The sequence below is a fragment of the Phodopus roborovskii genome, unplaced genomic scaffold (genome assembly GCF_943737965.1).
Source record: "Phodopus roborovskii unplaced genomic scaffold, PHOROB, whole genome shotgun sequence".
Lineage (NCBI taxonomy): Eukaryota > Metazoa > Chordata > Mammalia > Rodentia > Cricetidae > Phodopus > Phodopus roborovskii.
In genome coordinates, this window is record NW_026126433.1 from 50,250,984 (window position 1) to 50,261,932 (window position 10,949).

The window sequence follows — 10,949 nt, forward strand, 5'->3', positions numbered from 1 at the left end:
TTTTAGTCTAAGTTACTCATGCAGTACTAAAGCTCCAGTACCTAACTAAAAAACTTTGTTTATTTTACTTTAAACAACTTCTTTCACAACATTTATAGTCAGAATACACAGGCATTAGCTAGTTCCCAAACAAGCTTTTACTATCCAAAACTATTATAAACACTCTAGGATAACAGAGAACCAGGGCAATTCATAATTGATGGGTAAATAAAACCAAGAAGTATGAAGCAGACTTGCAATTAATGAGTCATCAACTCAATGCTGGGTCAAATATAATGGAGTACTATAATCACTTTGATAATAAATTCAAAGCCTCATTTACCAAAGAGGGAAAAACTAAGAAGCAACCGATAAGTAATAACTTGGCACACTGTTACTGTATCTTTTTAGTTAGGTCTGTCATCAGTAATGCTATCTCCCTGACAGAAAGTATGGCCACTTATGTAGCCCTGGCTAGCCTGGAACATGCTATGTAGAACAGGCTGGCCTTGTACTCAAACATCTGCCTACATGGGCCTCCCAAGTGCTGAGATTAAAGGTGACACAGACCTGCTGACTTTCTTTTTTTTATTATTACTTCCCTTAATATTCTAATCTACCTTTAATTATCCCTCCTTTTTCTTTATATAACTAATCATACAAACATAAGTACTGGAAGGATGATTAAAGCATTGATGGTTTTTATAGGAAGCATTCAATTATGTACAGATAAATATGGACAAGGTACTTCATTCTATTTTTGACTTTTCTTCTAAGAGAAGTTCAAAATGAGTAAGGAAAAAAAATGGGGCTGGGGTGAAGGCTCAGCAGTTAATAGCACTGGCTACTCTTGCAAAGCAGCCAGGTCCAGTTCCCAGGACCTACATGGTGGCTCACAACTCCAGTTTAGGTATCCAACACCCTCTTATGACCTCAGGCATCAGACATGCATATGGTGCACATATATACATGCAGGTAAAACAGCCATATACATGAATGAAAAGAAATGAATCTTAAAAGAAAGAAAGAAATCAAAGTAGGTTCTTTGAATGTTTAGCTTACCTGAGGATCTGGATAATCTTCCATGTTTGAATCATCATCAGAATAGCTTTCAGTGTACCTAAGGATTTAAAGAAAGAGAAATAGTTAAAAAGTTTTAAAGCCTTTCTCTGATAAGCTAAAAAAAAAAAAAAAAATTACTATTCCAAATAAGTCAATATATTCAGGCAAGACATGATGAGTCCAAGGGCTGGCTGAGGGAGTGGGGTGGGGGATGATGTCATACACCTTTAATCCCAGCACTGAAGAGGCAGAGGCAGGTGGATTTCTTGTGAGTTCCAGGCCAGCCTGGTCTACATAGTGAGTTCAGGACAGCAAGGTTGACAACAGAGAAACCCTTTCTCGGGAAGACAAAAAAAACCCAACAACAACAAAAAAAGAGTCTAAAGGAGAGGGGCAGAGATGGCTCAGCAGTTAAGAGCACTTGCTACTCTTCCAGAAGACCAAGTTTGGCTTCTAATACAATGACCTCTAATTCCAGCTCACAAGGGATATGATGCCTTCTTCTGGCTCCCAGACACACGTACATATGGCATCCACTAACACAGGAACACTTACTTATATAAATAATTTAAAATAAAAGAAGACAAAACTCATGTCAGTGTATCACTCAACCGTCACCAGAGAAGTTTCTTTGTATAGTAGTAGATGAGAATGAACACAGAGACCTACAACTGGACCACGTGCAGGCTTTGGAGCACTTAGTTTTAAATGAGATATCTTCACCAAAACCCTCCCCTCAAGGCTCAGGGAACAATGCAGAAGAGGAGGCAGAAAGATTGCAAGAGGCAGATGGGGTGGATGACTCCAAGTACACAGTCTTCCAGAAACAACAGGACTGACACACCTATGAGCTCACAGAAGACACTATAGCATCATGCACAACACCTGCATTGGTTCAAACTGGACAAAATCCCACCACTGAAAAGGGAAGTGGGCATGAGAACTGAATTCCAATTGAAAGCTACTATGAAAGGAAGTGTCACTGGTGAGATTAACCACACTCCAAAGAAAGCTCCACATTTGGGAGGAATTAGTTGGCTAACAAAACAAACTCAAAGTTTCTTTGTGGTCTTTTTGGTTCTGGCATTTATTTATTTATTTATATCTTACTAGTTTTGGTTTTTTGGTTTGTTTGGTTTTTTTTTGGTTTTGTTTTTTTTGCTTGAGAGGGAGGGAAAAAACCCACAAAGTTGGGTGGGTAGGGATGTGGGGAGAATCTAGGAGGAACTGGGGGAAAGGAAAAACACAATCAAAATATATTGTATTAAATTTTTTAAATTAGCCAGGTGGTGGCTTTTAATCCCAGCATTTGGAACTTTGTAATACTTACTCATCTTCTTCATCTTGTCTTGCTCTTTTTGCCAGATGTTCATCTTCTAATTCTTTAAGATCCTTAAGTTCTTTCTCACTACTAATTATGCTAAATACTGCAACAAATAAGATAAAATGTCATGAATTAAAACAATTATTTGCATAAATGTGTAATTCTGCTCAAATAGTAAAAGACTCACCTTTTTCTACCTGAATCCTAAAAGCATTTCTTTTTCTTCGGCCATAATCTACACTGGGAAGAAAATGGTTTTTTTAGCATAGTTTTCACAAATATTTTCCACTAAACTTGCAATGTTATATTGGTAAACTATCATGTGTCACTCAGGGAACAAAATGGGGCCCCTTGTTTCAAATTCAAGTGCTGTGAAATAATTCTTTTTACAGTGTAAAAATTTGTCAATGGGATTGGTTTAATACAGAGCTGACTGGCTGGTAGCCAGACAGGAAGTATAAGTGGTACAACTAAACTAAGGATGCTGGGAAGAGGGGCGGAGTCAGGAGAGTCACAGAGGGAGCAAGAAATGGTGTAGGACAATCCACGTGGCAAGATAGATTAATAAAAATGGGTTAATTTAAGTTGTAAGAGTTAATTAGTAATAAGCCTGAGCTAGTGGCAGAGCATTTACTATTAATATTAAGCTTACACGAAATGTAATTTTTAAAAAATTTCAGTAAGGTAAATGGGGCTAGGCTGACAGCACAGTAGATAAAGTTCTTGCTGTCCAAGTATTAGAACCAGAGTCAGAATCTCCAAGATACACACAAAGGTATGTACAGGGAGGTAAAGCAGAGACAGGAATCCCAGAAAATGGCAGGCCAGGTAGCCTGAAGTATAAAAGCAAGAGACCTTGGAGCTAGAGAGGTGGCTCAACAGTTAATAGCATTGTCTGCTCTTCCACAGGATCCAGGTTCAATTTCCAGCATCCACATGGCAGCTCACAACTATCTGTAACTCCAGTTCCAGGGGATCTGACACCACATACCTGGTGCTTGAAACCACATAGGTGGTACAGTCTGAGAGCTGAGGAAGAACATGGTTGATGGTTTTAATTTTCTGCAGAAATGGGAGTAATAGAGCAATATCTCTATCTCCTGATCTCCTGGCCAATGGAAGAGATAATAAAAGAAAGGAGACATTTCCTGCAGTAAAAGGAATAAACACTGAATATAGTGATTATAGATGTTTGTATAACTGATTTGGGAGTCAGGCTTATGAATTGGTAAGATAATACCAGCAGCCATTGACATCAATTGAAAAATTAAGCAAGATGGAATATTTAAAATGGGGAGGGGAGAAGTAAAAAAAAAAAAAAAAAAAAGGCAAGGATTCAGAAGTAAATTTCTGTACCTGTACATTCTTTGCAAGTCAGATGCTAAGACAGCGGTGTCCACATATTTGCCACATCTATTACTGGTGAGGTACTAAAAGAGAAAATATGACAAATGTTTACTTAAGAGATTTCAAACAGTAAATTAAGAGGTTGAGTTATTCAAACACATACTTTTATGTAAATTCTTTAGGAATAAAGTATACCACAAAATACAAAAGCATATCACAAACAAAATTGCCACATTTGTAATTGGACTTTTTGTTGTTTGTTTTTGTTTTTCAAGACAAGGTTTCTCTGTGTAGCCCTGCCTGTCCTGGAACTCAGAGATCTACCTACCTGCCTCTTGAGTGCTGGTATTAAAGGTGTGTGCCACCACTGCCCGGTTTGGAAAATTTAATTAAATACTTAGCCCCTACAAATCAGTATCTTTGAGGTAGTGAGGGCTTACTACACATCCCATGTTCTGAAACACACACGAATGTAGCAGCAAATGTTTGACATCTGTCACTCACAAAGCTATCCGGAAGTTGAATATGAAGAATTAAAGATAGCCTGGTGGTGGTGGTGGTGCAGAGACAAGCAGATCTCAGGGTTCAAGGCCAGCCTGGATTGGACTACAGAGGAGTTCCAGGGCAGCCAAAGCCACACAGAGAAACCCTGTCTAGAAAACAAACAACAACAACAACAAAATGAAAACAAATACAAACGCCTTTTGGGGCGTGGTGGCAGAGCCTTTAACCTAGTATTGGAAAAGCAGAGGCAGGTAGACATTAGGGTTAGCCTGGTGCACCTACATAGCGAATTCCAGGCCAGGCAGGGCTAAGCACGCTGCACGACGCTATCTCAATGAAACCCAACGATAATAAAACCTCTCCCTCCCTTTAACTCGTGCTGCTGACTGCATCACTGAAGGCTTCCACTCACAGTGCTCCCCAGTTAGGAAAAGACGACCCTGGCAAAGCACCCCCGAGGGCCCTGGAAGAAAACCCCTGTCCTGGATTGAGGAGATCGTAATCCTGCCCTCGACGGGGAGAGCAGGCCGGTTTTGGCCTCCACGGTGGAAACATCCACAGATCATGCCCGAGCTCAGCCGCGACCTGAGTCGCCAGGCCGGGAGGCCGCGGGGAAAATGGAGACGCAGTGTCCCGAGATACACACGCACCTGAACGACCCGCTGCTTCAGCTTCCCGTCTACGAACACCGCAGGCCTGGGCTTCATGCTGCCGGTGCCAGCCCCGGGTACCTCAAGTTACCAGGAAAGCCTACGGCAGGCGCCTTCCCCGCCGCACCGGAAGCGCTGCGCACGCGTGCGCTCGCGGCATCGGAAGCGCCCCCACTTCCCCCGCCTCCGCACCGAAGCTCTGGGAATGAATAGGAAGGACTTCTCTGCTAAGGAGAAAGAGAAGCTCTGGAAGTGCGCTCGAGTTTCTAATCCGGTTCTTTTTCAGGACTGTCCAACGAGGCCTAAGCGGCAAGGCCCGCTCTGAAAACATTCAACTTTATCGGTTCCCTACTGAGCAAACGGACAAGCACGCCAGCCTCTGCGGCTGCGCAGACTCTCACAAGCAAGTAGTAAACTTGATGTTAAGTCAGGCATAGCGGCACAAGCTTGTAATTTCAATACTCGAGAAGTTTCTGAGAGTTCAAAGGCAGCAGGGCCAAGTAGCAAGACGCTATCTCAAAACAAAAATGTTTGGGTTTGTCACATTCCGGCTGGAAACCGCAACATGTTCGTGGTGTGTGTGTGTGTGTGTGTGTGTGTGTGTGTGTGTGTGTGTGTCTGTGTGTCTCTGTGTGTCTGTCTGTCTGTCTGTGTGTCTGTGTGTTTTGTTTTGAGATGGCGGTCTCTGTGATAGTGTGACAGTTTAGAACTCAGTCTGCAGCCTGAGGCGTTTTGTCCTTAAGAGACATCTTTTCAGGCAAAATCAAGATTCGTGACTTTGTTGCAGGAAAGAATTTCAGGAAGAACTAATATGAAGCAGAATTGGAGTTTAATGAAAGATTCCTATAACAGTCTTAAGCTCGTGGATAATAGATACTTAGGAGAAGAACAAGATAAAACTCTTGAGTGTGGGTTTCTTGGCCTTTTCAGGGAGAGTTGAGCATAAGAGTTTTTGCAGTGGGTATATGTAGGAGCCTCTGAGTTGTTATTGGTGCTAGTTTTGGGGTAAATGGTTACAATACGTTTTAAATGGTTGTTAGGAAAGTTGGATTTATGAAGGGCATGAGGGAGAAGTGCTGAGACTACAGAATGGGTTGTCAGTTACTTTTCTATTATAAAACACGACCAAGGCAATTTATAGAAGGGTTTATTTGGGCAGGGCGGTGCTGGCCCATTCCTTTAATCCCAGCACTCGGGTTGCAGAGGCAGGCGGATCTCTGTGAGTTCGAGACCAGCCTGGTCTACAAAAGCTACTTCCAGGACAGCCTCCAAAACCACAGAGAAACGCTGTCTCGAAAAACCAAGAAAAAAAAGGGGGGGGGGTTATTTGATGGTGGAGCCGAGGGTAGCAGGCAGTCAGCTGTTGGGGCAATAGCTGAGTGCACACATCTCTAACCATAAACAGAGAGCCAAGAGCTAACTCAAATTGGTAGGGCTCTTTTGAAACCTCAAAGTGTACCCCCAGTGACACACTTCAGTAAGGCCACATAGCCCTCCCCAAACAACCACCAACTGGAGACAAGTATTCAAATGCCCAAGGCTGTGAGGAACATCTATTCAAACCACATTTACTACGCCTGGCAGTCTTTATTTTTCAGTTCTGCATACCAAACCCGTAAACCTCATACATGATAGTCAGTCATTCCACCAATTGAGCTGCATCAAATGAACTATATTCCTAACTCCAAATCTCATTCTTCTTAATAATAGAAAAATATTCCTTTGTATACGTATATATTTTAATCCATTCATGTCTTGGTGGTTTTCTATGTTGGTTCTATGTTGGTTCCATAACTTGACTGTTGGGAATAGTGTTGTAATAAAATAAAGGTGTATGTAGGTATCTCTTTCATGTACTGACAGTAATTCATTTGGTGTATACCAAGGAGTGGGTCAACTAGACCATAGGATATAGTTCTATTTTTAGGAATCTTCCTACTGTCTTCCATAGGATCTGTAGTAGTTTATATTCCCATAAATAGTACATAAGGGTTCATTTCTCTCCAAATTCTTGCCAGCATTTGTTGCTAATTATTTGTAATAGCCTTCCTGACTAGAGTAAAATGGAATCTCAGCCAAGAAATGCTTCAGGTTATTCCTTCTGTATGCTATAAATATGTATTGGTCTTATTGATTAATTAAAAAAAGCTGTTTGGCTTACAGAGCAAGGCAGGATAAAGTTTGTCAGGAGACAGACTGGGAGGAAGAAGGGCAGATTTGGGGAGACACCAGCCAGCCCCAAGGGAAGCAAGATGCTAGGACAGGTAAAGCCACTAGCCTCATAGTTAATACATACATTCATAGAAATGGGTTAATTTAAATGTAACAGCTAGTTAATAAGCCTGAGCTGTCAGTCAAGCATTTGTAATTAATATAAGCCTATGAGTGATTATTTGGGAACTGGTCGGTGGGAGAGAAATGTCTACAAAGAAGTTATTTGCATTTCCCTGTGTCACACTGCTTTCAATAGCAGGTATATAATTTTACATTGCCAACAACATGTATAAGAATTTCAATTACTCAAGGGGAAAACCTGGGCTCATTTTGTAATCCCAGCATTCAGGAGACTAAGCTAACAGGATTGCTGCAAGTTTTAGGCTAGCCTATGCCACTTAATAAGTTCCAGGCCATTCCTGACTATACTGTGAGACCCAGCCACAACAACAATCTTGAATAACAAGTATTTAATGTCTTTATCAACATGTAATTTTCTGTCTTTTTGATAATAGCCATTTTAATAGATGCATCACTTCATTATAGATTTGATTTACATTTTTTAGTGGTGAGTAATATTGAAAGTACTCATATGCTTATTGGCCATTTGTATAACCTTGTGGAGATGTCCCTAAGTTCTTTCTCCATTGACTTTTTTTTTTTTTTTTTTTTTTTTTTTGTCCTTTTTTTTTGTTTGTTTGTTTTGTTGTTGGGGTTTTTTTTTTTCTTTTTCTTTCTTTCTTTCTTTTTTTTTTTTTTTTTTTTGAGACAGGGTTACTCTGTATAACAGCCCTTGCTGTCCTGGAATTTGCTTTGTAGACCAGGCTAGCCTCAAACTCACAGAGATCCAACTGCCTCCCAAGTGCTGGGATTAACGGGATATGTTACTGTGCTCTGCTTTCATTGGCATTTGTTAATTCAGTTTGCTGGGTAATTGCTGTGTTGCACTTTAGGAATTTTTGTATGTTTGAGATATTAATCTTTGATGAAATATAAGATCCAAAAATATTGTCTCTCCAAAAATACTGACTTTTGCTTTGTTGAAGTGCCTTTGGTGTTGGTTTTTGAGATAGGGTCTCTCTATTGTGTTGCTCTAGCTGTACTAGAACTCCTATGTAGACCAAGCTGGCCTCAGACTCACAGAGATGCTGAGATTAAAGGCATGACCTGCTATATCCCACTCTTTTTCCTTTTTCTTTCCTTTTCTGTGTTTTTCTTTTTGCTGTTGTTTTCAGAGGGCACCTTGCTACTTGGCCCAGTTGTCTCTGAACTCTAAGCTTCCTTGCCTCAGCTTTCTGAATATTGGAATTATAAGCTTGTGCCACTGTGTCTGGCTTAGCAACACACACACACACACACACACACACACACACACACACACACACACCTGTTCATTTGTTTAATGCATGTATGTATGAGTGTAGATGTTCAAGCACTGTGGTATGCATATGGAGGTCAGAGGATAACTAAAAGGACTAGACTCTCTCACCACGTAGCTTCCAGGGTCATATAAGGGGTCCTGTGGTAATAAGACCCACTGCAAAACAAACACACAAATGACACAACAGAAAGAAAAGTATGTAGTGTTCTGCCTGCATGCCAGAAGAGGATACCAGATCTCATTATAAATGACTGAGTCATGGTGTGGTTGATGGGAATTGAACTCAGCACCTCTGGAAAGACAGCTGGTGCTCTTAGCCTCTGAACCATCTTTCTAGCCCTCCTTGTTTTCTTTTTAGTTGTTGAAAACTGCACATTTTGATATCGTGTAGCAATTCCTTTCATCTGTTTCATTGTTGCTACTTGTAGTTGTCATTTGTTAGTTACTCTTCTGAACCAATTTCTGAAGCAGGTTTTTTTTTTTTTTTTGGCCATGAGCTGTCTCTCTCTCTCTCCCTCTCCCCCTCCCCCTCCCCCTCTCCCTCTCCCTCTCTCTCTCTTTCTCTCTCTCTCTCTCCCTCCCTCCCCCTCCCTGCCTTCCTCCCTCCCTCATTTCTCTGGCCTTCTCCCAGTTTCAGTCTGTTTCTCTCTCCCCCATCTCTCTCCTTCTTTTTCTCTTTTTGAGCCAAGGTTTTATAATGTATCCCTGGCTGGCTGGCATGATTGCACAGAGATCCACCTGCCTCTAATCTTGAATGCTGTGTGTCAGCACACCTGGTCTCAGGTGTTTTTCTTCTTGGGGAAAAAAAAAAAAAAAGAAAATTTAGGTTTAGTTATTCTTTGTGTATGAGCAATACTTCATTGAGACAATGTATAGCTATGTGGCCCTGGCTGGCCTAGAATTCACTCTGTAGACCAGAATGGTTTTGAATTTATAGAAAAGCACCTGCCTATTCCTCCCGAGTGCTAGAATTAAAGGCATGCACCACCATACTTGGCCTGCTGACTTTTTATATTGATCATTTCCTTCTCATAAATTTTGATTTCCCATAGTTTTGACATTACAGCCATGCTTTCAGTTTTTAGGTGGAATAAGAGACAAAATTCATCATAATGAGAAATGGTAATTTAATAATTGTGGTTGATTATGGTGTGGGATTTTACATTTTCTCGGGATAAAAAGGGATATAAAGAATACAGAATAGGTCCAGTGTGGTGATGAATGTAACCCCAGAACTCAGGAGGCAGAAGCAGGCCCTGAGTTCTATGTCAGTCAGGGCTACACAGTGAGATCCTGTTTCAAACAAAGAATAAAGAAACTTCAGGGTTTTCTGTCCCATCTTGGGGAATGTATGTGAGATGAGGTGTATGTGGGTTGTTTCTGTTTAATTTTTAAAAAGGACTTTATTTTACTTGTTATTTGTGTAAGTATGTGTGTGTATGTAGAGTGTGTTGGATCGGGTGGTTGTGTACCTCCTGACATAGGCCCAAACTATGGGCCTCTGCAAGAATGAGTGGTCTTTGACACTGGGCTATCTCTCCAGCCAGCCAGTTCAGTTACTAAATACATTTATTTATTTGTGTGTGTACTGTATGTGTCTGTATGTCCAGTGGCACACATGCAGAGTCAGAGGACCTCTGGAGATGTTGGTTCTCTCCTTCCATCATGTAACTTCTGAGGACTGATCTCAGATGAGTTCAAGCTTATGGGTAAGTGCCTTTACCCAGTTAGTCATCTTGCCAGCTCAGGCAGGTCTTATTTTGTTTATTTTTATTTTTAAAATTAATTTTTATTTCGTGTATATGGTATTTTGCCATATATATGCCAGCTCATAAATAATGACACAGAAACTTATTAATAATTATGAAGAGTTAGCCTTAGCTTATGTTTTTTTCCCCAACTAGCCCTTATAACTTAAATTAACCTGTTTTTATTAATCCACGTTTTACTACGTGGCTTGGGGTTACCTCTCTTCTGTACCATATGTCTGACTTGTTCTACATCTTCTTGGCATTTCTTTCATGCACTTAGATTCATTCCGAGTTCTTTTTGCTCAGAAGTCCTGCCTATTCCCTACCACCTAGCTATTGGCCATTCAGCTGTTTATTAAACCAATCAGAAGGCACCTTGAAAGAACATATTTACAGTGTAAGCAAACATCCCACATTATAGTTACAGTTTTCTTTAGTTATTCTAGAAAGTAAATTAGGTATAAACCTCTGGACTCACCAAGAGTGGATAGGCAAGAATTTGCCAAATACAAATGGACTGGACATTGTGAATATAATTGTTTGTATTGTATAGTTTTATTATGTTAGAGTTAAAACCTTTCCTTTTTAATTAGACAAAAGGCAACTTCTGGGACTGGAGAGATGGCTCAGAAGTTAAGAGTACTGGCTGCTCTTCCAGGTGTTCTGAGTTCAATTCCCAGCAACAGCACGGTGGCTCACAGCCATCTATAATCAGATGTGTGTGCAGGGATACATAC

General features: G+C 40.7%; 1 protein-coding gene across 3 annotated transcripts in view; it reads right to left on the reverse strand.

The window, feature by feature from the left end:
• Positions 1 to 5,014, reverse strand: part of Nvl (nuclear VCP like) — a 38,546-nt gene extending 33,532 nt beyond the window's left edge. The window contains exons 1-5 of one of the 3 annotated variants that reach the window (XM_051186456.1): positions 4,867 to 5,014; positions 3,722 to 3,795; positions 2,553 to 2,605; positions 2,372 to 2,468; positions 1,042 to 1,099 (exon numbers count right to left, since the gene is read on the reverse strand). In XM_051186456.1, coding sequence (XP_051042413.1) covers positions 1,042 to 1,099; positions 2,372 to 2,468; positions 2,553 to 2,605; positions 3,722 to 3,795; positions 4,867 to 4,923 — 339 coding nt within the window. In that variant the 5' untranslated portion in view covers positions 4,924 to 5,014. Of the gene's footprint in view, positions 1 to 1,041; positions 1,100 to 2,371; positions 2,469 to 2,552; positions 2,606 to 3,721; positions 3,796 to 4,866 lie in introns of those variants that run through there. The other 2 variants (XM_051186457.1, XM_051186458.1) reach the window with 2 other exon arrangements.
• Between the last annotated feature and the right edge of the window lie 5,935 nt (positions 5,015 to 10,949).